This window comes from Oncorhynchus masou, chromosome 29, assembly GCF_036934945.1.
Source record: "Oncorhynchus masou masou isolate Uvic2021 chromosome 29, UVic_Omas_1.1, whole genome shotgun sequence".
NCBI lineage: Eukaryota > Metazoa > Chordata > Actinopteri > Salmoniformes > Salmonidae > Oncorhynchus > Oncorhynchus masou.
The window spans coordinates 25755431-25782943 of record NC_088240.1 but is presented as its reverse complement, the minus strand read 5'-3'; the positions used below and the strand labels follow the sequence as shown (position 1 = coordinate 25782943).

Sequence of the window (27513 nt, the reverse complement as noted above, 5' to 3'; positions counted from 1 at the left end):
AACAAATGCAGAAGGTAATACATATGCTATAAATTCAGAAGTATTTGGCAATCTTCAACTTGTTCCCAACGGGATACATTATAGCTTTGTCTATATACAATGGATCCGTTCTCGTTCCGTGCACAGCTGCAGTCAAGGCAATCATCACAGAAAACTTCCACAAGGCAACATTGTATCCAACTGTAGTGACACATAACAAGCGTTGTTCAAACCTGTATTCTGTATTCCCCTCCGCTGTTTTGAAGCCCCAAAAACATCAAAATAATAGTCCTACATATGCTCCTTCACTCGAATGAATATCAGAGGACTGCAAGTAGTGACAGACAGTGCATTTCCTGCTGTTTGCTCTATGACCACCGTTTGGAAGTGAGAGTGAAACAGATCTCCCCGTCTCAATCTCAATTCACCCAAAGCAACGATTGACTCACTCGCTATCCAGCGCCACCTGTCTCTTCTAAGCCAGTAATGCAGCACCTCCTCTCCTTCCGATTCTCCAATGTTCACAGCTTGGCCGGAGCTCGTCGTCTTCCCGGCTACAATTCCACCGGATTTTAAACACTCCTACCCGGCCTAATTCAGGACGAGACCACGCTAAAGGTAAAGAACAAGCTCCAAGGACTCGGGAGAGTCTAGTTTAGGCGGAGAAAGATCGTCCTTTCTTGTTTTTTTCAGCGCTGTCGTGTTAGAGGGAGCTTGCTCAGAACTGACTTCATGCATCAGTTGACTTGGTACACCATGCTGATACTGGAGTCTCCTACCATAACAAACCTTGCCGATCTACAAGGGACTCTAAGGTCGGATTCGAAACATGTACTGTTCCTTAGAATGCGTCAATTGACTTATAGTCGATATGCTCCTATTCGTCGGGGATAGACGTATAATAATGGTCTCCTAAAGTGAGAGAAACATGCTATGTTTTATTTAGCTCGCCTGCCTGTCTGCGAGCCCCCTTGCTGCAAATAGGTGCAATTATGCTTTTCTTGCAGCTCTTCATTCGTATTCTCCAAACCAAGATTTGTGTGATGGTGGCTATGTTGTAGGCTAGGAGTGTTTTGTATCATTGTTTTCTATTGCTTGGCTTTTGACAGGTAAATCATTCGGGAACTCACCCCAAAACGAAGGTATAGTACCCTAGTCATTAGTCACAAGGATTGAATCCGAGCCTTCTTTTATTACCGTCCACAAGGCTTCAAATACACTGCGATAATGTAACAATATTTGCACGCGTGTTATGGGTCCATAAGGGGATTATTAAAAGCCAATTGGATCGAGCTAATGGAATGATTTGGTGACCCTTATCTAACCATATAGATTGATATAGACGTGTGGTGTGACCATTGTGGATTATGGAATCATAAAGAACATCGTTTGTCCATCAAAATTACAGTGATTTAAATAAAGTACTCTAATGGATATTATGTATAAATAGTTTTAGCTTTTGTTTATAAATAACTTTTGATAAATACTCAGTAATGCTCAACATCTTACCATTAAATTGACAGACAGGAAATAGGCCTGAATAGGCCTACTTATGTAGGTTACAAACCACAGACCAACCCACAAAGGGGTCGACCAGTCCAGTGAGTTATGTAAAGTTGAGGAGGTAACCTACATGTCTGATGATGAGCAACACCTATCTCTCTCGGCTGGATATCTATCATCTCAGCTGCAATAACATCATGCGTAGATTCAATGCAGTTATCGATTAGCTGTAGCCTATGACCATGTTATTATCCAAAGTTATGATGTAGGTATCCCAGTTATTGAAACGGTGCATAACTTTTCTGTTCATTCTTCATAGGTGGGAATCAACATGTCCAGTGAAAGACAAGGGCGGTCAGATGATGAGAGTCCAAGCACCAGCAGTGGTAGTTCTGATGCGGACCAGAGAGACCCGGCAGTGCCGGAGCCCGAGAGAAAACAGCAGCCCGCCACACCCCCTCAGCAACAGAAGAAACCTACCAAATTATCCAGCAAGACTACCGCCAAGTTGTCCACTAGTGCTAAAAGGTAATGTCTTCATTATCACTGTCTTCTTCCAATTTGGAATAATTCATAATTACTGGAGCCGACATCCTGCTAAACTGAGTAGCCCTAATATAAGAATTATGGTTAATTTATAATGCTTTAATCCTTTGAGTCACAAATCCTATTATGATAGGAGCCATTTCTTTTAATCTATTATTCATGTGCCAAATACGATTATTAAAAACTACAGCCATTGTACTACATTATGACTACATTATACATTATGTAGTAAAGGCTTTATTATTAAGTTGTTTGATCAAGGTTTCGTGAAGTATTGATAGTGACCTATTCTCCTCATCATGTCACAATATTTAATGTTGTGCGAGAGGAAGATAGTCACTTTAACATACATACATGTTTAGCAGTTTTTCAATCTTATCTGAACTTCAAAAATATACAGAATGATCTACACAATAGCCCTTAAAGTGTCAATCAGCAGTTGCAACGGCGGCATGTAGCCTAGTGGTTAGAGCGTTGAACTAGTAACTGAAAGGATCCCTGAGCTGACAAGGTAAAAATCTGTCGTTCTGCCCCTGAACAAGGCAGTTAACCCACTGTTCCTAGGCCATCATTGAAAATAAGAATTTGTTCTTAACTGACTTGCCTAGTTAAATAAAGGTAAAATAAATAAAAAAAACACAATAACCAAGCCTTAACCCCACCTCTGTTTCATTCAAAAGCTGAGGAATGGGGCTGGAGAAATGCGATCACTTTCAAATTCATGGACAGCGCTATGGATGCACACGGACTGACCATCCATGATATTGAAATTATAGTTTCAACCATGTTTTAAGGCTATATAGGGTTTGTTTACATTTAAGTTGTTTACAAACAATGGAGTTGTATTCTTCAATAATCAGTGTGTACATATCATTCATTTATAAGTCTTAAAATAGATGTAGCAACTGCAGATTGCCCTTTTTAATATATGTATCAAATACTAACGGTAGACCAGAATAGAAATGTATTTAAAGGCATGTATGTCAAAATCCTCCCCTTTTTCTCCCTTACGAACTGTTAATAATGCTTTAGTAACAGCCCCCTACGCAGCTCTCTCTGGTTTAAAGCCCTTGTCAAATATACCCGAGGTCCTCCCCCCTCCCTCTCCCTCTTTGCCTCATTTGCATATAAGCTTTAAAATAAAATCTTTTGTGCTTAATGTGACTGGAACGGGTGGATGAGTGGCGGGGTTGGAGGTGAGGTGAGCTAGCTTTGTGCTGGGGGTGAGAGTGTTGTTTTGGGGTGAATGGATGGGAAGAAACGAAGGAGAGAAAGTTTTGCTGTTTTGGGCTTCGGGTTCTGCCTGGGAGAACAAAGAGGAAGCAGCCATGTTAGCTGTGCTGAGCAGAGAGAGAGAGAGAGAGAGAGAGAGAGAGAGAGAGAGATATAGAGAGAGAGAGCCGTGCAGTTAGAGCTACATTGGTAGAGGGCAGTGTAAGTCCCTAGTCTACATAGCTACTCTAGTTTAGTGCTGTAAAATCTCTTCTCTTCTCCTCTCTCATTTCTCTCTCTCTCTCTCTCTGACAGTGAGGTCCACAATAGAAACAAGTCTGTTGACTTTGCTGTGCTTTTATCCTTGATGATTATTTCTGTGTGTATTGTTCTTCCCTATAGGGCTGCTCTAGTCTAGTGCTGTTGAGTCTCTTCTCTCACAGCCCTCTTCTCATACTTTCAATACATGTATCATTTATTTCCCACAGAATCCAGAAGGAGCTTGCTGAGATCACTCTGGATCCACCACCTAACTGCAGGTATCGCAAAGATTTCATATTCATTTGTATTCTGTTTATGCTCTTTTTAGGATGTGGCTGAAGGCTGTCAGTTATGTGTTCTGCTGTCACACAAAACTGTTGCAAGATATTTATTTTAACTTGTTGTATTACTTGTCATATTAAAGTGTTTTATTAGGACATTCATATTATTTCAATGCCTGGCTTCAAAGCAGAGACGAAGAGGATGGTCTGGTTTGATGGTTTTTGACGTGTTAAATAATTGATTTGTAGCTGTGGTTTTTGCCCTGTCATGTTTTCAATAATGCAACAGATGCTGCATTTCTGCAGACTGTCTTTAAATCCATCCTATATGCTGTTGATCTCTGTCCATTTAGATTCCATCTGTTGTAACGAGGTTGACATAGAAATGCCTTTATAACGGAGTTGACACAAATACGCGTTTAGGACAGAGTTGACAGTTATGTGTTTATAACAGAGTTGGCATAGATACAGTATGTGTTTATAACGGAGTTGACATAGATATGTGTTTATATCGGAGTTGACATAGATATGTGTTTATAACGGAGTTGACATAGATATGTGTTTATAACGGAGTTGACATAGATATGTGTTTACAACAGAGTTGGCATAGATACAGAATGTGTTTATAACGGGGGTTGACATAGATATGCGTTAATAACGGAGTTGACATAGATATGTGTTTATAACGGAGTTGACATAGATATGTGTTTATAACTGAGTTGACATAGATAAGTGTCTATAACAGAGTTGACAATGATATGTTTTTGAATAGCAGATGGGATGCTGCAGATTCAGTTTAGTTAGAGAATGTATGATTTTATGTTTTTGGATGACCGCTGAGTAATTTTGCTTCATACCTTTTAGCTGTTAAACACGTCTTACTGTTTGCTGTTAAACAAGTCTTTTAGAAGGTGAAAAAAGAAAAAATTGTCTGTTTAGATTCTCGAATGCCCTTTTGTCACCCTTGAGTCTTCTGAAATTCAATTCCAGTCATGCGATTTGATAAACTTACAATACTTTGCTTACTGGGGTGTGTAAATGTTCTTTATCCAAACCACTATTGCAACGATACCGACAGTTGTATTTTCATAATTTTTGTTGTTTTTGCATTTTAAATGTCTTCAACCAAGGAGAAATTACAGACAGAGTTTGAGTTATGCCTCTGAAATTGGGTTTCATGCGGTCATTAAGTGTATTAGCTCTAATGACTTTGACCCCAGCCCAGGAATGTCCTTCTAGAACATATTCATGAAGCAGCACTATGACATATGGTCTTTGTTCTGCTCTCTAGACCCAGGACTTAAAGGGGGGGTACTGGCATTCTTCAGACGAGCCCCTTCACCCCTCTATTGGGCTGCAACCATTAATTATTTCCTGCTAAACAAACCTCACTGTGCCCACTGCCTCTTTGAAAGCCGCTCTCTTATATAGAGATGATTCACATTACACCAATATTTCACTGTCATGTATTTTATGTTTAAGTGGACCCCAGTAAGAGTAGATGCTGAATGTGTGACAGCAAATGTTGATCCTAATAAACTAAACTTAACACTAACCTCCAACATGATTTGACTCCAGGTTTGTGGTTTTAGAATAGAATCAGTTACTGTGGTGTCATAGGGGTTGATGTGGAGGCTGCTACCTTTATTCTGGGGTGTAATTAGCCCAAAACATTTCCCAACGGAAACGGTTTACTCCAAACGTAAAATGAAACTAGGGTTTCTATTGGAAAAATTCAGGTAGGTGCCTCCCTATATCGTTCCGTTTGCTTCTGTTTGGTTCTGTTTGGTTCCGAGTGAATACACCCCTGTTTTCTAAGATGCTGATATTGCATGTATGCATAGGTTAAGTTAACCTTCGACATGCAAGACTGCCTCACTGAGATGTAGATTGGATCACTGTGTCCCTGTGAACATGTGGTCGTGTATCATGGACCACAGATCAGCATGATGTGGGTGAATATGTGCTCCTCCTCTGCCTGTTGTGTTGATGCTGTAGTGGTGAGCTCCAGCCCACACCGTGTGTCTTCTGAATTGAAACAGGATCGATATCCTGCCCTGGCACAACTAGGGCACTCCCGAGACAACCTTTGACAATGGTAATTGACAATGCAGGACCTTTCTCGGTCTTATCTTTCACTCTGTGCTGTGCACTTTGAGTAGGAGTGCTGATATAGGATCAGTTTTTCCTTTTAGATTATAACAAATATGATTAAAAAGACAATGGTGACCTGATCCTTGATCAGCACTGCTGTCATGTGTGTGCATGCGTGGCTCATGAATCACCTTTCAGTCAATTGGACAGTCAGTCTCTGGTTGTGTTCCAAATAGCACGCTGTTCCCTATACAGTGCACACATTTACCTGGAGGCTGCCTGGGACACACATCCCCAGTGGCCAGTGCATTTACCTGGAGGCTGCCTGGGACATTACAGTGGTTTGATGGTAATGTGTCACATGTCGGCTCACTGCCTTGATAGTGCCTTGGCCCACAACTCGGCTCTAATTTCAGTTGGTTTAGATAGCCTAGTTCATTGCTGTTGGTTTTGGTTGCAGTATCAACTATCAAATATTTTCCTTGTTCTTTCACCCTAGGCCCTTGTGTACTCCAAATTGACACAGTAACACACACACACACACACACACACACACACACACACACACACACACACACACACACACACACACACACACACACACACACACACACACACACACACACACACACACACACACACACACACACACACACACACACTACTACTACTACTACACTAATCCAAGGGCAAGCTCTCCTGCAATTTGATGCTAAGAATTACAGACTTAATGGACCTGAATGCCATTCTTAAACAGATGAATTAAAACATTACCTCTGTGTTGCTGGTCCACCCAGTGTAGTGATGTTCCCTCTAGGAACCTATTCTAGTCTATTCATATTCAGTAACCTGATCGATGATGTTTTGAATGTTTATGCCAAGGCTATTGGATAGTAATGCAGAGAAGCACTGCTATTGATGAAAAACCAATGCCACCATGCAGACCTGTCTGACCAGACATAAACACACATGTTTATGAGCAAAGGACATATATGGGGATGTATACTCCTTTAGAAAAGGAAAAACATCCAAATGACGACATGACTAAACAAAATAAAGCTACTATAAAGCACATCAACTGTATCGTCTAGTCTGCTCTGTTTGTAATGTACCTTGACATGCAATTCTTCCCGTGCCGGTCTTCCTGGTATTGGTTTACAACGTGCACTCTGCTCACTTCTTCTTTGAAAGGACAAAGTGCTAATAGCCATGGAATTTCTAGTGAGAGGGAACACATTGTAGCAGAGGACTTCTGCATCTGCACTGCCTATGCAGTCAGGGCTCACTTGAAAAAGACATGTCAATCTCAATGTGACTTCCCTTGTTATATATGTATTATGTATATAAGGATACATAATCATTGAAAATAGTTAGATACAAGATACAATTGTGTATACATTGGGGCCGTTCTTCTTGTTAGTTGCATTGTGTATTGATCGTTCATTCTGCGTGGCAGGATACATTTCACCGTCTGGCCGCCCCTACCTCTACTCCTGTTAGAAGACAGCGTCTGGAATTCATCCTTTTCATCATCTGGTTTCTAGAGGGATACTGTTGAAGAATCATTTAGACAAATTATGAAAAGACCTTCTCCATCTTATTTATCTGTGTTCCATTCATTTATTCAAACAATCTCATTTGTATATAATTGGTAGATTAGTTCAGTAATTGGTGATTCCTCTCTGCATATAGTCTAGTTCAGAAACAGATCAGGAAAGAAGCAATGTTAGTGTGTATCACTATAGAACAGGCTCAACCAGAGAAACTCTACACACACTGTACCCCTCAGCTGTATTCTATGTATCTTGTCATTATTACACTTAAAGCAAGCAGTGCATGTAGAATGGGCTATGAAGAAATATAATGCTGATTTCTCTGCCCTGTTCATCCAATCTGATCTACCCTGAATAAACATTTAAAGAAAGCTCTACACTCTTAGAAGAAAAGGTGCTATCTTTGGCTGTCCCCATAGGAGAACCCTTAGAACCTTTTTGGTTCTAGGTAGAACCCTTTTGGGATCCATGTAGAAAGAACCCTTTCCAAAGAGGGTTCTACTTGGAACCCAAAATGGTTCTACCCTAAAGCAAGAAGGGTTCTCCTATGGGGACAGCTGAATAACCATTTTGGAACCCTTTAGGCTGGAACGTGTCATTAAGGTTTGATGCACAGATCTGATATGAACCAGAGTTAGTTGGTTAGCGCCTGCTGCTGGCAGTCTGTCAGTTACTGCCTGGTCTGTGTCAGCTGTGGTAGGCGTCTTGGACATTCTACCCTGCATTACTGTGGGGTCACACAGTGTAAGACAGTCCCCACTGCCACGTACACATAGGCCAAAGAGTCACCCCCTCTATCCCCCTTCTCACCCCTTCAATCCCCCCTCCCCGTTTCACTCCCCCCTGTCTCCCTCACCCCCAGGACAGTGAAAATGTTGTTCTGTCCTATCATAGCACGCAGGTTAGCATTTTTCTTGTTCTGGAAGCAACTCTGCAGAGTGATCACTAGTTGGCACAGACAAATTCCTCAAATCTGATTTTAAACCTAACCCTAACCTTAGCCACACTGCTAACCCTAATGCCTGACCCGAACTTAAATGTAGACCAAAAGGCTCATGTTAGTTTTCAGGAATTTTAACAATATAGCCAATTTTGACTTTGCAGTTGGCCTATCTAAGAGTTCTGTCCCCAGGACAAGACTCATGACAATAAATGTCAAAATGCACTTTATACCTGCCATGCTTTGTGTGGCTTTATGTGTTCAATCTCCTCAGGGATTGTATAGTCATATTTCAATAGAAGCTGTGGCATGTGTTGTTAGTTTATTATTATCTGTCAGTACCACCAGTTCCTTCTTAAGGTAAAACTGCTGTCCACTCCCTTGTTAAGGTAAAACTGCTGTCCACTCCCTTGTTAAGGTAAAACTGCTGTCCACTCCCTTCTTAAGGTAAAACTGCTGTCCACTCCCTTCTTAAGGTAAAACTGCTGTCCACACCCTTCTTGAGGTACAACTGCTGTCCACTCCCTTCTTAATTCTTAAGGTACAACTGCTGTCCACTCCCTTCTTAAGGTAAAACTGCTGTCCACTCCCTTCTTAAGGTAAAACTGCTGTCCACACCCTTCTTGAGGTAAAACTGCTGTCCACTCCCTTCTTAATTCTTAAGGTACAACTGCTGTCCACTCCCTTCTTAATTCTTAAGGTACAACTGCTGTCCACTCCCTTCTTAATTCTTAAGGTACAACTGCTGTCCACTCCCTTCTTAATTCTTAAGGTACAACTGCTGTCCACTCCCTTCTTAATTCTTAAGGTAAAACTGCTGTCCACTCCCTTCTTAATTCTTTAGGTACAACTGCTGTCCACTCCCTTCTTAAGGTAAAACTGCTGTCCACTCCCTTCTTAAGGTAAAACTGCTGTCCACTCCCTTCTTAAGGTAAAACTGCTGTCCACTCCCTTCTTAATTCTTAAGGTAAAACTGCTGTCCACTCCCTTCTTGAGGTAAAACTGCTGTCCACTCCCTTCTTAATTCTTAAGGTAAAACTGCTGTCCACTCCCTTCTTAATTCTTTAGGTACAACTGCTGTCCACTCCCTTCTTGAGGTAAAACTGCTGTCCACTCCCTTCTTAATTCTTAAGGTAAAACTGCTGTCCACTCCCTTCTTAATTCTTAAGGTAAAACTGCTGTCCACTCCCTTCTTAATTCTTAAGGTAAAACTGCTGTCCACTCCCTTCTTGAGGTAAAACTGCTGTCCACTCCCTTCTTAATTCTTAAGGTAAAACTGCTGTCCACTCCCTTCTTAATTCTTTAGGTACAACTGCTGTCCACTCCCTTCTTAAGGTAAAACTACTGTCTACTCCCTTGTTAAGGTAAAACTGCTGTCCACACCCTTGTTAACCTCTTGAAACTCCCCATCCCGGATCCGGGATTGTGACTAAGCCTCAGGCTCATTAGCATAACGCAACGTTAACGATTTCTGAAAATCGCAAATAAAATTAAAATAATGCGTTTGCTCTCAGGCTTAGCCTTTTCTTAACAACACTGTCATCTCAGATTTTCAAAATATGCTTTTGAACCATAGAAATTGACTAATTTGTGTAAGAGTATGCAAAGCTAGCATAGCATTTTGTGTAGCATGTAGCACGCAACATTTTCACAAAAGCCAGATAACCAAATAAATAAAATCATTTACCTTTGAAGAGCTTCTGATGTTTTCAATGAGGAGACTCCCAGCCACATACCAAATGCGCAGTGTTTCCTGAAAGCGTCTGTGTGTAGGAGAAATCGTTCCGTTTTCTACATTGCGCCTGGCTACCGAAACGAACCGAAAATGCAGTCACCTACAACGTGAAACTTTTTCCGGATTAACTACATAATATCGTCCGAAACATGGCAAACGTTGTTTGGAATCAATCCTCAAGGTGTTTTTTCACATATCTCTTCATTGACATGCAGTTCGTGGAAGCTTGCTTCTCTCTCTGTGCCCCATGGAAAAATACTGGCAGGTGACTTTTGCGCACCAATTTCGGCGCAGGACACCGGGCGGACACGTGGTAAATGTGGTCTCTTATGGTCAATCTTCCAACGATCTGCCTACAAATACGTCACAATGCTGCAGACACCTTGGGGAAACAACAGAAAGGGCAGACTCATTCCTCTTGCGTTCACAGCCATATAAGGAGATCATGAAAGACAGAGCCTCAAAAATCCTTGTCATTTCCTGGATGCCAAGTCATCTTGGTTTTGCCTGAAGCTCACGTTAAAGGGCACGCACAGAGAAGATATTTGTATTTCTGGACACGTCAGAGTGTTTTCTTTCGAACAGTAGCAATTATATGCATAGTCGAGCATCTTTTTGTGACAAAATATCTTGTTTAAAACGGGAACGTTTTTCTTCCAAAAATGAAATAGCGCCACCATAAGTGTAAGAGGTTAAGGTAAAACTGCTGTCCACTCCCTTCTTAAGGTAAAACTGCTGTCCACACCCTTCTTGAGGTACAACTGCTGTCCACTCACTTCTTAATTCTTAAGGTACAACTGCTGTCCACTCCCTTCTTAAGGTAAAACTGCTGTCCACTCCCTTCTTAAGGTAAAACTGCTGTCCACACCCTTCTTGAGGTAAAACTGCTGTCCACTCCCTTCTTAATTCTTAAGGTACAACTGCTGTCCATTCCCTTCTTAATTCTTAAGGTACAACTGCTGTCCACTCCCTTCTTAATTCTTAAGGTACAACTGCTGTCCACTCCCTTCTTAATTCTTAAGGTAAAACTGCTGTCCACTCCCTTCTTAATTCTTTAGGTACAACTGCTGTCCACTCCCTTCTTGAGGTAAAACTGCTGTCCACTCCCTTCTTAATTCTTAAGGTACAACTGCTGTCCACTCCCTTCTTATGGTAAAACTGCTGTCCACTCCCTTCTTAAGGTAAAACTGCTGTCCACACCCTTCTTAAGGTACAACTGCTGTCCACTCCCTTCTTAATTCCTAAGGTACAACTGCTGTCCACTCCCTTCTTAATTCTTAAGGTACAACTGCTGTCCACTCCCTTCTTAATTCTTAAGGTACAACTGCTGTCCACTCCCTTCTTAATTCTTAAGGTAAAACTGCTGTCCACTCCCTTCTTAATTCTTTAGGTACAACTGCTGTCCACTCCCTTCTTAAGGTACAACTGCTGTCCACACCCTTCTTGAGGTAAAACTGCTGTCCACTCCCTTCTTAATTCTTAAGGTACAACTGCTGTCCACTCCCTTCTTATGGTAAAACTGCTGTCCACTCCCTTCTTAAGGTAAAACTGCTGTCCACACCCTTCTTGAGGTACAACTGCTGTCCACTCCCTTCTTAATTCTTAAGGTAAAACTGCTGTCCACTCCCTTCTTAAGGTAAAACTTCTGTCCACTCCCTTCTTAAGGTTAAACTGCTGTCCACTCCCTTCTTAAGGTAAAACTGCTGTCCACTCCCTTCTTAAGGTAAAACTGCTGTCCACACCCTTCTTAAGGTTAAACTGCTGTCCAATCCCTTCTTAAAGTAAAATTGCTGTCCTCTCCCTTCTTAAGGTAAAACTGCTGTCCACACCCTTCTTGAGGTAAAACTGCTGTCCACTCCCTTCTTAATTCTTAAGGTAAAACTGCTGTCCACTCCCTTCTTAAGGTAAAACTTCTGTCCACTCCCTTCTTAAGGTTAAACTGCTGTCCACTCCCTTCGTAAGGTAAAACTGCTGTCCACTCCCTTCTTAAGGTAAAACTGCTGTCCACACCCTTCTTAAGGTTAAACTGCTGTCCAATCCCTTCTTAAAGTAAAATTGCTGTCCTCTCCCTCCTTAAGGTAAAACTCCTGTCCACTCCCTTCTTAAGGTTATACTGCTGTCCAATCCCTTCTTAAAGTAAAATTGCTGTCCTCTCCCTCCTTAAGGTAAAACTGCTGTCCACTCCCTTCTTAAGGTAAAACTTCTGTCCACTCCCTTCTTAAGGTTAAACTGCTGTCCACTCCCTTCTTAAGGTAAAACTGCTGTCCACTCCCTTCTTAAGGTAAAACTGCTGTCCACACCCTTCTTAAGGTTAAACTGCTGTCCAATCCCTTTTTAAAGTAAAATTGCTGTCCTCTCCCTCCTTAAGGTAAAACTGCTGTCCACTCCCTTCTTAAGGTAAAACTGCTGTCCACACCCTTCTTGAGGTAAAACTGCTGTCCACTCCCTTCTTAATTCTTAAGGTACAACTGCTGTCCACTCCCTTCTTATGGTAAAACTGCTGTCCACTCCCTTCTTAAGGTAAAACTGCTGTCCACACCCTTCTTGAGGTACAACTGCTGTCCACTCCCTTCTTAATTCTTAAGGTAAAACTGCTGTCCACTCCCTTCTTAAGGTAAAACTTCTGTCCACTCCCTTCTTAAGGTTAAACTGCTGTCCACTCCCTTCTTAAGTTAAAACTGCTGTCCACTCCCTTCTTAAGGTAAAACTGCTGTCCACACCCTTCTTAAGGTTAAACTGCTGTCCAATCCCTTCTTAAAGTAAAATTGCTGTCCTCTCCCTCCTTAAGGTAAAACTGCTGTCCACTCCCTTCTTAAGGTAAAACTGCTGTCCACACCCTTCTTGAGGTAAAACTGCTGTCCACTCCCTTCTTAATTCTTAAGGTAAAACTGCTGTCCACTCCCTTCTTAAGGTAAAACTTCTGTCCACTCCCTTCTTAAGGTTAAACTGCTGTCCACTCCCTTCGTAAGGTAAAACTGCTGTCCACTCCCTTCTTAAGGTAAAACTGCTGTCCACACCCTTCTTAAGGTTAAACTGCTGTCCAATCCCTTCTTAAAGTAAAATTGCTGTCCTCTCCCTCCTTAAGGTAAAACTCCTGTCCACTCCCTTCTTAAGGTTATACTGCTGTCCAATCCCTTCTTAAAGTAAAATTGCTGTCCTCTCCCTCCTTAAGGTAAAACTGCTGTCCACTCCCTTCTTAAGGTAAAACTTCTGTCCACTCCCTTCTTAGGTTAAACTGCTGTCCACACCCTTCTTAAGGTTAAACTGCTGTCCAATCCCTTCTTAAAGTAAAATTGCTGTCCTCTCCCTCCTTAAGGTAAAACTGCTGTCCACTCCCTTCTTAAGGTAAAACTGCTGTCCACACCCTTCTTGAGGTAAAACTGCTGTCCACTCCCTTCTTAATTCTTAAGGTAAAACTGCTGTCCACTCCCTTCTTAAGGTAAAACTTCTGTCCACTCCCTTCTTAAGGTTAAACTGCTGTCCACTCCCTTCTTAAGGTAAAACTGCTGTCCACTCCCTTCTTAAGGTAAAACTGCTGTCCACACCCTTCTTAAGGTTAAACTGCTGTCCAATCCCTTCTTAAAGTAAAATTGCTGTCCTCTCCCTCCTTAAGGTAAAACTGCTGTCCACTCCCTTCTTAAGGTAAAACTGCTGTCCACACCCTTCTTGCGGTAAAACTGCTGTCCACTCCCTTCTTAAATCTTAAGGTAAAACTGCTGTCCACTCCCTTCTTAAGGTAAAACTTCTGTCCACTCCCTTCTTAAGGTTAAACTGCTGTCCACTCCCTTCTTAAGGTAAAACTGCTGTCCACACCCTTCTTAAGGTTAAACTGCTGTCCAATCCCTTCTTAAAGTAAAATTGCTGTCCTCTCCCTCCTTAAGGTAAAACTGCTGTCCACTCCCTTCTTAAGGTAAAACTACTGTCCACTCCCTTCTTAAGGTAAAACTGCTGTCCACACCCTTCTTAAGGTACAACTGCTGTCCACTCCCTTCTTAAGGTTAAACTGCTGTCCACTCCCTTTTTAAGGTAAAACTGCTGTCCACTCCCTTCTTAAGGTAAAACTGCTCTCCCCTCCCTTCTTAAGGTAAAACTGCTGTCCACACCCTTCTTAAGGTTAAACTGCTGTCCAATCCCTTCTTAAAGTAAAATTGCTGTCCTCTCCCGCCTTAAGGTAAAACTGCTGTCCACTCCCTTCTTAAGGTAAAACTACTGTCCACTCCCTTCTTAAGGTAAAACTGCTGTCCTCTCCCTTCTTAAGGTAAAACTGCTGTCCTAACAGTTTTACAAACTTTAGAGTGTTTTCTATCCAAATCTACCAATTATATGCATATCGTAGCTTCTGGGCCTGAGTAACAGGCAGTTTACTTTGGGCACGCTTTTCATCCGGACTTCAAAATACTGCCCCCTAGCCCAAAGAGGTTATTAAGGTTAAACTGTTGTCCACTTCAGTCCCTTTATAATGTAAAACTGCTGTCTACTCCAGTCCCTTCCGAGGGGTAAAACTGCTGTCTACTCCAGTCCCTTCCGAGGGGTAAAACTGCTGTCTACTCCAGTCCCTTCCGAGGGGTAAAACTGCTGTCTACTCCAGTCCTGGTTCTTCCTTCCTCTCTGTAGTCTTTCTACATTCTCTGTGCTGGCTGCCTTTCAAACACACATTTACTCCTGAGATGACAGTAATAGTATTTATCTGGCTGGACCTGCCCTGGCTGGCTGCAATCAGAGTCCCACTGGGGTTTGCTGTGGCACAAAAGGACCCAGCAGAAACACACACACACCCTGTTTGCCCCTGTGCCCCATTAAACCGCCCTCTGCCCTTACCACACCTCTCTATAGGACATTTCTCCACCTCCCCCATTAATTATCACACACTTGATGCGTTATTGAAGTGTGTAATGTTGTGTTTGTTGCCTCTGTTCTGAGTGATTCATTCAACGTATTAGCGTCACCTGTGTGAGGCCTTGCTTTGCCTCTAATTAATTGTTTGTGAATGAATTACACTTAGCTTGTCCCACAGGGGAATGAGAGTGTTTTAGATTACAGTCTGACCTTCTGGCGAATGTCCTGTAGTCTGAGCCTGACTGTGACTGGACTCTGGACAGGACTACAAGCTCGATCCCTATTATCCACATGTCTTCTAAAGTGGGCACCTACATACTTCCTCTCATTGACTTACAAATGGTGGAAACTCCTTCCAGCCAATACTTACACCAATCCTATGCTTTTAAATCGATGATGGGGAGAGAGTGTGCAACTGCACACTTCAGGGGAAGGGTGTGGTGCGAGGACCGAGCCTGGGTCAGTCACTTGCAGTAGCTCACCAACCTCTATCTCTCTTGTTAGTGTTACTGGATGACATCCTGTTTTAAAGGCTTACACAAAGAGATGATCTAACCTGCATAATATAAATGAGTGAATCCTGATTGCTGTTTGGGGAATGTGATATGAAAGCCTGAGTCTTTCTTAAAGATATTTTCTTACACTTGCCTTGGATGGTATGTGAAGCCGGTCCTGCATTAGTTCCCTCAGACATGGTAAATATAGATAATGATTCTTTATCTCTCATGCTTGTGCTCCCCCGGCCTTTAATCTCAAGGGAGTATATCCCTAATGTAATTTGCTAGGCTGCTGGCCCCTTGCTCTGTCTGAATCCAGTGTCTCAGGAGTAGGCTTTTGGCTGGCTGTTCCTGGCTGCTCCTATCCCTCCTCCCTCCCTACCCCATTTACAGGGTCTCCTGAGTCAGCTGGCTGTCCCAGTATGATTCCCTCCCCCCTCCTCTGCTCAGAGCCCATTACTCTGATAAAACACGGAATAGAAGTGCGTGTGTGTGCGTGTGGCTGTTTGGCCTAGACCGCGCACGCACGCGCACGCGCACGCGCACACCACCACCACCACCAGCACCACCACCACCACCAGCACCACCACCACCACCAGCACCACCACCACCACCAGCACCACCACCACCACCACCACCACCACCACCACCATCATCATCATCATCATCATCATCATCATCATCATCATGGTGGTGGACATGTCCCTTCATGTCACAATGCCACTATGTGAGGGATAGGAAGGATAAAACGCTCATCACTTTGATCACAGCTGATTTTCCCACATTCACCTTGTGTCGTGTCTCATTTTCATTTAAAGGGACTGTTAAAGGGACTATCAAGGCAAAACATTGTGTTCCTTTTATAATCACTCTCCCCCCTCTCGGCTGCATCCATGGAAGCCCAACCTTGTTAGCCTTAGTTTGGGTTTAGAGGTCAGGCCACACAGCACTTGGTAATGTTCTGTTGTTGATTTGTGGTAGAATGTTTCACTCACTGGTATTTTTCTTCTGTAATCATGGTCCGTATTTACACAGCATCTCAGAGTAGGAGGGCTGATCCAGGATTAGTTTTGTCTTTCAGATCATAATAAATATGATTAAATAGACATGGATGACCTGATCCTAGATCAGCATTCATACTCTGAGACGCTTTATGAGTATGGGCTCAGATCTGCTTTATACTTCTACGGACTGTGTTGCTGTGCTCTGATAAGGCTCAGGCTGTCAGAGAGTGCACGCTATGTCTGCCTGACGAATCCACCTGCTTTGAGTTCCAAATGGCCCCCTATTTCCTATATAATGCACTACTTTTGACGAGGCCCCACAGTGCTTTGATTGAAAGTAGTGCACTATATAGGGAATACAAAAGTAGTGCACTCCATAGGGAATAGGGTGCCATTTGGGACACAGACCTAGTCTCCGGTCACAGACCTAGTCTCCGGTCACTAGCTCATCACTGTAACACAGAGCACAAAGCCACACCACTTACTTTCACGCTAGCCGCAGCCCGGGTAGTGGAGAGAATAGGAAGCCAAGGGTTCTGGAGGGAGTCTCGTCTCACTACATCTCCAGAACATAAGACACCAGACCCTACAGACCATTAAGCCACCTGCCATTCTACTAGACACACACACGCACGCACGCACGCACGCACGCACGCACGCACGCACGCACACACACACACACACACACACACACACACACACACACACACACACACACACACACACACACACACACACACACATACAAAGGGAAGACCAGCTACACAACGCGCCAGTCCAATTTGGTTAACCGGTTTTTTACTGCCTCGGTCCCTTTGAACCAGACAAAAGAGTCCTCATCCTGTCATCAAAGTGGCCTGTCAACAAGCTGCTCTCCACATCAGGCACTTGTTTTTGTCAGCAAAGCCTGCCCATTTCCTAGATTAGCATTTCTCTTCTCATGCGTCCCGAATAGCACCCTATTCCCTATGTAGTGCACTTTTGACCTGGGCACATTTGGGACACAGCCTCCTCCCTCTCTGCCCCTGGCCCAGGAGATGCTGAGCTAGCTGACTCTAATCACAGACCCCCAGTAGGGATGCAGGCCTGTGGGTCGCGTCTGTCTCATCACAGTGTACCCGTCAATAGACCTGGGATGTGGTGGTGGGGTTTTGTATTTTAATCAGCAGTGGTTTGTCTTGTATGACATGCGCTCTGTGCTGTGCCCAACAAACAAAGCTTCTGTTTATCTGTCATTCCTGTTGTTTGCAAACACTGGTTTGGAAACTCACCCCCTCTCCCTGTGTTCATGAGCTATATCTTCTCTGTGCTGTTTTCCTGTTAAGAGTGCATGTGACATGTTATTCTAGCAATATCTCATGAGTCAGAAATGACCTTGTCTTACAGAAAAGCATCTCATTCACAACAGATACAGTACTCTGTGTAAACTTTTCTGTTCATGTTATTGTGTCTATTTTGGATGAAGAGCAGGGCCAGGTTTGAAAAAGGACTTGGCATCTGTCAGAAACAGAAATGTCACAGCCTGCTTACTGATTTTAAAATGTTTTCATGTGAGTTGTAACAAGTAGAAATGTTCCTCCTAACATAAATGTACATCTTCATAGATGGTGGAGAGGAGAGAAGAGCTGTTACAGGATACATTGTGGGTTGTCCTCCACCTTCTTTGTTGAAATCAGAGTTTAATTAGGACTTTATAAACACAACACCACAGGAAGCGTTTCATTTGTGTAAACATCTATGTCAGGCCTCAAACAGAACAGTGTTTTGAAGTGCTGCGTCTCTCCACTTTGTAGTATCACTGTCTCTCTCTCTCTCCCGTTGTATCATAGTCAGAGGAGATGAATAGGGCTGCTCTCTTTCATGACTGTCTGCCTTGTCATAATCCACAATTAAATGTCTTGGCATATCCCTTAGCAACAGGTCTTGCCAGAGAGAGAGAGAAAGAGCAGCTTTGTAGCCCAGCTACTCACATGCATGCACACACATACACACAAACACACACACACAAAGGCAATACCTCGTCAGGGATGATTCATCTCTCAGTTGGTCTCCACCGCTCCTCTGCAGATCCCACCTCCTCAGTCCTCCCATGGGACATATATTATAGAAGCACTGCTATCCTAGTCTTCAATGTCCTGGTTGCCTAGTGGTTAAAAGCGTTGGGCTAGTAACCAAAAGGTTGCTGATTTGAATCCTGGAGCCGGCTATGCGGAAATCTGCCGGTGTGCCCTTGAGCAAGGCACTTCGTCTTAATTACTCCTGTAAGTTGCTCTGGATAAGAGCGTTAGCTAAAATGTAAATGTAATGGTGTGATTTGATTATGTGTTGGTTTACCTTGTAGTAGTGGTTGTATGACAAAACATAATCATGAATGTATTACTCTCCCAGGGATTTTTAAAACGGGTTAATGTTTGCTTAAAAGCATGAAACTGTTTTGTGTTTGTTGACTAGTGTGTGATTGTACTGTATCGTGTTGATCTGGGCTGGCATGATGCTCTCAGCATAACTTAAAGCTCTACTATAATACACCACATACAATGCTTATTTTTCTCTCTCTGCACTAAATACTCTGTCACTGCAGAGAGACAGCCGCCTCAGAAACCACTTCCTGCTTTGTGTTTCAGAATAGCACCAGACAGTGTTGCTCATTCACCATGTTTGTATCTGGAAGGATCTGGGTTGTAGAGCAAAGTGTTAGAGGTAATAACAGAGATTTGGCACCATGTTTTGTAAGAATGACTATGCTTGAAGAATTCCCCTAAGACCCCATTTAGAATTGACACCTTTCCTATGCACTTCTCAGCAGTTAGTACTCAGACGTACCTTATGATGGTGCATAACGGACTTTGCAGGCTGAATATATTTATATCAACCGCTGAAAACCCTCCAACTTGCTGGCCAACAGATTTTCAATAAGGTTTTCAGTACATGTACCGTTAATTAGATCCCTGCAGGTTCAGAATACTGAAAGTTTCACTGAAAGAAATCCATCTAAATACATGGATACTCATCTCTGTTTCAGTACCAACTGGTTGATTAAAAGAATTATCTGATTTTGTAGATTATTTAGGCACATTTTAGAGTTAGGAAAGTATGTATGAATCATAAAAACAGGGTTGGAGAGCCTTTATGTGAAATATATTGATGCATCACTAACCATGGAACTGTATGACCAATCCAGTCGTTATGAAGCATGCGCCAGCTTTAACGTGTGTTGCATTAGAGAGAGAGAGAGAGAGAGAGAGAGAGAGAGAGAGAGAGAGAGAGAGAGAGAGATAGAGAGAGAGAGAGAGAGAGAGAGAGAGAGAGAGAGAGAGAGAGAGAGAGAGAGAGAGAGAGAGAGAGAGCAGCACTACTGATTACCCAGGGTGGTGTGTCTGACTCCCTCCTCTCTATATCTCTCTTTCAATTCAATTCAAGGGGCTTTTTTGGCATATGTTTACCTTGCCAAAACAAGTGAAATAGAATAATACATAATTCACAGTAAACGTTACTCTCACAAAAGTTCCAAAAGAAATAAGACATTCTTCATAAAAAAGGTATAATTTTAGTGAATGATATCATAAATAGGACAGGTGGGGTTATGTCATACATGCAGCTAACACAGACATATGGAAATGTCTGCTCTACCCAAAATTACAACCAACTAATTGCAGCATTACCACAAAACTGGAAGAGGCAAGTAGAAGGGGAAAAAAGTAAGGAACTTGTATGTCAGCCCTGTACTAAAGAACATAAATGGTTAAAGAAAAGTGCGATAAATAAAAACATATACCAATTTAATTTAAGAACCAAAAAACTTGACAGCTGTGCCATATAAATTGCAAAATAGTTGGGAAGAGATTTTCGATGTACCCATTCCATGGCACATGGTTTGAATTGATATGCAAAACAATGCAACTTCTAATTTTTCAATTTAAATTACTATACAGAATTCTTGCAACTAATAGAATGTTATATATATGGGGGATACAATCTTCCCAACTCTGCAGATTCTGCTGTGAGGAGGCAGAGTCATTAGATCATTTATTTTGGTATTGCCCATTTGTAGCTCGTTTTTGGTCACAGGTCCAGGAATGTCCGAAGAATTGCAACATTAGCCTCGAACTAACGCTGAAGATAGCAATACTGGGTGATTTGAAAAGCCATACTCAATCAATAATATAATAATTATTTTAGCAAAAATGTTTATTTTTAATTTACAATCTGTAGAAGCTATGAGAGTAGAAAGGTTCAGTACTGTTGTGAAGCATCACAGTTGAAAAATATATGGCAAATAGAAATTCAAAATGGATGATGTTGAGAGATGGATGGGGAGGGGTTGAATGGAGCTGAAGGGTGGGACTGGATGATGTTGAGAGATGGATGGGGAGGGGTTGAATGGAGCTGAAGGGTAGGACTGGATGATGTTGAGAGATGGATGGGGAGGGGTTGAATGGAGCTGAAGGGTAGGACTGGATGATGTTGAGAGATGGATGGGGAGGGGTTGAATGGAGCTGAAGGGTGGGACTGGATGATGTTGAGAGATGGATGGGGAGGGGTTGAATGGAGCTAAAGGGTGGGACTGGATGATGTTGAGAGATGGATGGGGAGGGGTTGAATGGAGCTGAAGGGTGGGACTGGATGATGTTGAGAGATGGATGGGGAGGGGTTGAATGGAGCTGAAGGGTGGGACTGGATGATGTTGAGAGATGGATGGGGAGGAGTGGAATGGAGCTGAAGGGTAGGACTGGATGATGTTGAGAGATGGATGGGGTGGGGTTGAATGGAGCTGAAGGGTGGGACTGGATGATGTTGAGAGATGGATGGGGAGGGGTTGAATGGAGCTGAAGGGTGGGACTGGATGATGTTGAGAGATGGATGGGAGGGGTTGAATGGAGCTGGAGGGTGGGACTGGATGATGTTCAGAGATGGATGGGGAGGGGTTGAATGGAGCTGAAGGGTGGGACTGGATGATGTTGAGAGATGGATGGGGAGGGGTTGAATGGAGCTGAAGGGTGGGACTGGATGATGTTGAGAGATGGATGGGGAGGGATTGAATGGAGCTGGAGGGTGGGACTAATAAGATTACCAATGTAAAACATACGGGCTCTGTAAAATGTATATAGGTTCAGAAATTCTGTGAAATAGGACAGTTACAAATAAAAATCAAACTGAATGGACATCAGAAATAGAGGAAGGACTAAAAACAAACAAAATATAACTATTGTAAAATAGATTGTGTCTGTAAAATGTGTATAAGGTGTATAAACTGAAGGTAGAAGCCGAAGTGTTTATTAGTTTACTCCCGTTGGGGAAAGGGTGGTAGGTTTTGCAGGGAATAATAAAGGTATATTCTTTAAAAAGTATGTATGCCTATATACAGTGCCTTGCGAAAGTATTCGGCCCCCTTGAACTTTGCGACCTTTTGCCACATTTCAGGCTTCAAACATAAAGATATAAAACTGTATTTTTTGTGAAGAATCAACAACAAGTGGGACACAATCATGAAGTGGAACGACATTTATTGGATATTTCAAACTTTTTTAACAAATTGGGCGTGCAAAATTATTCAGCCCCTTTACTTTCAGTGCAGCAAACTCTCTCCAGAAGTTCAGTGAGGATCTCTGAATGATCCAATGTTGACCTAAATGACTAATGATGATAAATACAATCCACCTGTGTGTAATCAAGTCTCCGTATAAATGCACCTGCACTGTGATAGTCTCAGAGGTCCGTTAAAAGCGCAGAGAGCATCATGAAGAACAAGGAACACACCAGGCAGGTCCGAGATACTGTTGTGAAGAAGTTTAAAGCCGGATTTGGATACAAAAAGATTTCCCAAGCTTTAAACATCCCAAGGAGCACTGTGCAAGCGATAATATTGAAATGGAAGGAGTATCAGACTACTGCAAATCAACCAAGACCTGGCCATCCCTCTAAACTTTCAGCTCATACAAGGAGAAGACTGATCAGAGATGCAGCCAAGAGGCCCATGATCACTCTGGATGAACTGCAGAGATCTACAGCTGAGGTGGGAGACTCTGTCCATAGGACAACAATCAGTCGTATATTGCACAAATCTGGCCTTTATGGAAGAGTGGCAAGAAGAAAGCCATTTCTTAAAGATATCCATAAAAAGTGTTGTTTAATGTTTGCCACAAGCCACCTGGGAGACTCACCAAACATGTGGAAGAAGGTGCTCTGGTCAGATGAAACCAAAATTTTACTTTTTGGCAACAATGCAAAACGTTATGTTTGGCGTAAAAGCAACACAGCTCATCACCCTGAACACACCATACCCACTGTCAAACATGGTGGTGGCAGCATCATGGTTTGGGCCTGCTTTTCTTCAGCAGGGACAGGGAAGATGGTTAAAATTGATGGGAAGATGGATGGAGCCAAATACAGGACCATTCTGGAAGAAAACCTGATGGAGTCAGACCTGAGACTGGGACGGAGATTTGTCTTCCAACAAGACAATGATCCAAAACATAAAGCAAAATCTACAATGGAATGGTTAAAAAATAAACATCCAGGTGTTAGAATGGCCAAGTCAAAGTCCAGACCTGAATCCAATCGAGAATCTGTGGAAAGAACTGAAAACTGTTGTTCACAAATGCTCTCCATCCAACCTCACTGAGCTCGAGCTGTTTTGCAAGGAGGAATGGGAAAAAAATTCAGTCTCTCAATGTGCAAAACTGATAGAGACATACCCCAAGCGACTTACAGCTGTAATCGCAGCAAAAGGTGGCGCTACAAAGTATTAACTTAAGGGGGCTGAATAATTTTGCACGCCCAATTTTTCAGTTTTTGATTTGGTAAAAAAGTTCACTTGATTGATTCATGATTGTGTCCCACTTGTTGTTGATTCTTCACAAAAAAATACAGTTTTATATCTTTATGTTTGAAGCCTGAAATGTGGCAAAAGGTCGCAAAGTTCAAGGGGGCCGAATACTTTCGCAAGGCACTGTAGGTATGTGTATGTATGTATATATATGTATATGTATGCATACATGTATGTATATGGATTCATATATTTACCCCAAAAATATATGGGGGATTGGAAATGATGCAGACAATTACATTGATGGAAGTAACAATCTTTCCTCAATATTAAGCTGATCCACCCTGTTAAAAAATAAAAAATAATAATTAAAAACTATAGTTTAGGCAAGTCGGTTAGGACAACTACTTTGTGCATGACACAAGACATTTTTCCAACAATTGTTTAAAGACAGATTATTTAACTTATAATTCACTGTATCACATTTCCAGTGTGTCAGAAGATTACATACACTAAGTTGACTGTGCCTTTAAAAGGTTTGGAAAATTCCTGAAAATGATGTCATGGCTTTAGAAGATTCTGATAGGCTAATTGACATCATTGGAGTCAATTGGAGGCGTACCTGTGGATGTATTTCAAGGCCTCCCTTCAAACTCACTGCCTCTTTGCTTGACATATTGGGAATATCAAAATAAATCAGCCAAGACCTCAGAAAATTGTAGACCTCCTCGTCTGGTTCGTCCTTGGGAGCCGTTTCCAAACGCCTGAAGGTACCACGTTTATCTGTACAAACAATAGTACGCAAGTATAAACACCATGCGACCACGCAGCCGTCATACCACTCAGTTCGGAGGCGTTCTGTCTCCTAGAAATGAATGTACTTTGGTGCGAAAAGTGCAAATCAATCCCAGAACAACAGCAAAGGACCTTGTGAAGATGCTGGAGGAAACAGAAACGCAAGTATCGATATCCAATAGTAAAACGAGTCCTATATCGACATAACCTTAAAGGCTGCTCAGCAAAGAAGAAGCACTGCTCCAAAACCGCCATAAAAAGCCAGATTACAGTTTGCAACGGCACATGGAGACAATGATCGTAATTTTTGGAGAAATGTCCTCTGGTCTGATGAAACAAAAATAGAACTGTTTGGCCATAATGACCATCATTATGTTTGGAGGAAAAAGGGGGAGGCTTGCAAACCGAAGAACACCATCCCAACCGTGAAGCACAGGGGTGGCAGCATCATGTTGTGATGGTGCTTTGCTGCAGGAGGGACTGGTGCACTTCACAAAATAGATGGCATCATGAGGCAGGAAAATTGTGGATATATTGAAGCAACATCTCAAGACATCATGCAGGATGATAACGCTTGGTCGCAAGTGGGTCTTCCAAATGGACAATGACCCCAAGCATACTTCCAAAGTAGTGGCAAAATGGCTTAGGGACAACAGAGTCAAGGTATTGGAGTGACCATCACAAAGCCCTGGCCTCAATCCTATAGAACATTTGTTGGCAGAACTGAAACGTGTGTGCGAGCAAGGAGGCCTACAAACCTGACTCAGTTACACCAGTTCTGTCAGGAGGAATTCACCCAACTTATTGTGGGAAGCTTGTGGAAGGCTACCCAAAATGTTTGACCCAAGTTAAACAATTTGAAGACAATGCTACCAAGTACTAATTGAGTGTATGTAACCTTCTGACCCACTGGGAATGTGATGAAAGAAATAAAAGCTGAAATAAATCATTTTCGCTACTATTATTCTGACATTTCACATTCTTAAAATAGTGTGGTGATCCTAACTGACCTAAGACAGGGAATTTTTACTCGGATTAAATGTCAGGAATTGTGGAAAACTGATTTTAAATGTATTTGGCTAAGGTGTATGTAAACTTCTGACTTCAACTGTATATAAAAAATAAAAATCCCTGTTTTAGGTCAGTTAGGATCACCACTTCATTTTAAGATTGTGAAATGTCAGAATAATAGTAGAAAGAATGATTTATTTCAACTTTTTTTTCTTAGCCTATCAGAAGCTTCAAAAGCCATGACACCATTACCTGTAATTTTCTAAGCTTTTTAAAGGCACAGTCAACTTAGTGTATGTAATCTTCTGACACACTGGAAATGTGATACAGTGAATTATAAGTGAAATAATCTGTCTGTAAACAATTGTTGGAAGAATTACTTGTGTCATGCACAAAGTAGATGTCCTAACCGACTTGCCAAAACTATAGTTTGTTAACATGAAATTTGTGCAGTGGTTGAAAAACGAGTTTTAATGACTCCAACCTAAGCGTTTTTAAACTTCCGACTTCAATTGTATATCTATATATCTCAAGGCTACTGACAGACATGTTTGTTGAGTGTGTGTGTGTGTGTGTGTGTGTGTGTGTGTGTGTGTGTGTGTGTGTGTGTGCATGTGTACGTGAGAGCGTGCTTGTGTGTGATGTCTTTTTATCACCTGGTAATGGAGCTGAGGGTGAGGAGTGAGGACAGTGTAGATAAGTGTCTGCCAGCTCAAGGCAGCATCCACTAGTGCTGTGTTGGTCATGAAATTTTGTAAGCCGATGATTGTCAAGCAAATAACTCACAGTCTCACGGTACTTGCCTGTTAATTAACATAAACACATTTAGCATCTCCTGCCTTCCATGCATAGCCTACAAGCCAATGATGCTGACCTTTGGAACATCAACATTTTAAGTCTAATAAATCCATGTAATATAGCCTACACCTTCACAATAAATGCATTATTTATTTTAGACAGGTCTGAAGAAACATAGGAAGAAATGTTGTCTATTTCAGGACAGAATAGTATACTCTTAAATTATCCTTATGTTAAGCCCTGTTCTGACAATGCTGTATGATTGTGGGCTGCACTATTTCATTTAGCAGACAAGATTTGCTTTGAATTCTGTGGCATTATTTTATAATATGAAGAATACAATTGAATATAGCTGAATAAAATAGAAAGGATATTTTCTCCAAGTGATTTGAGGGAGTGCGCACATGCTGTTATTCTGTGTTGGGCGGTGTTTCACTCCCTCTGTTCTGTTGTCTCTGTTTGTTTGCAGTGCGGGACCCAAGGGAGACAACATCTATGAATGGAGATCCACCATCCTGGGACCACCAGGCTCGGTGTATGAGGGAGGAGTCTTCTTCTTAGATATCACCTTCTCATCCGACTACCCCTTCAAGCCACCAAAGGTACTGAATGCTTTAATCACTTGCCTTATAGGTTTAGAGGTCGGAGTATTAACGGTTAACAGCTCAGTAACATGGCCCACATGGCTCTTTCAAAAGTAGTTCACTAAGTAGGGAATAGGGTGTAATTTGGTATGCAGCTTCTGTCTGCAGCTAGTCCTCTATCGTTATTCATGGAGGTAGAGCAGTTTGCTGAGGTCATCAGTTGAAACCTTGAAGCTGATAAACATGATGTCTTGTCTTGTGTTTGTTGACTAACTGTGGCGGCACCCGGCCATCATCTCCTTGAGGCTATTATGCACGAAACAGTAGCAATAACACTACAGCACTCTGCGCTACTGTCATATGACTGTGGAGACCAGGGGACCAGAATAACCCTGAACCATTTAACACAATGCTGTTATTGAGAGAGAGACAGGCAGCAGTGGTGGTTTCAGTCTCGGTCAGACGTGGCTTAGGGCTCAGGTCAAACGTAGTGTAGTATTTAGAGATAAGGGTGCCGTTTGGGATGTAGACTCTGTGTGTTATAGGCACTGCAGGGGCTCCTCTTTTTTAGAGCCATTTACTGAGTTTACAGCATATATTTTCATTAACCTTTTCACACTTGAGTTCCAAATATCTCTAACGGTCGCCCCAGCGTGAGTTATTTTATGCACGTAATGTCAGAATGCACTCAATGTTCCAAAATGTGATTGTTACGCAACAGGACAGTTAACCCGCGCTGTCCTCAAACCAAGGCATGCTGCCTGCTAATTATGTTTCAATTTGTCAAATTTTAATTATTTTCTAACAGTTTGAATTAAGATGTGTTCTGCCTCCTCATTAATTCACATACAATGTAGCCCATTTCACTGATGTGGACAATTTATGTTTGAGGCTCTACTGAGTCAGACAAACTTCTCTATTTGTCACATACACATGGTTAGCAGATGTTAATGCTAGTGTAGCGAAATGCTTGTGCTTCTAGTTCCGACAATGCAAATCAAATCACATTTTATTTGTCACATACACATGGTTAGCAGATGTTAATGTGAGTGTAGCGAAATGCTTGTGCTTCTAGTTCCGACAATGCTGTAATAACCAACAAGTAATCTAACTAACAA

The 27513-nt window shown here is 42.2% G+C and overlaps 1 protein-coding gene across 1 annotated transcript in view; it reads left to right on the top strand.

Annotated features, from left to right (window-relative positions):
- Positions 1–458: 458 nt before the first annotated feature.
- The window catches only part of LOC135519264 (ubiquitin-conjugating enzyme E2 E3-like), a 45389-nt gene continuing 18334 nt past the window's right edge, over positions 459–27513 (top strand). Inside the window, exons 1-4 of the mRNA XM_064944398.1 lie at positions 459–597; positions 1802–2010; positions 3729–3779; positions 26281–26413. Of these exons, the coding sequence (XP_064800470.1) occupies positions 1814–2010; positions 3729–3779; positions 26281–26413 (381 nt within the window). The 5' untranslated portion in view covers positions 459–597; positions 1802–1813. The remainder of the gene's footprint in view (positions 598–1801; positions 2011–3728; positions 3780–26280; positions 26414–27513) is intronic.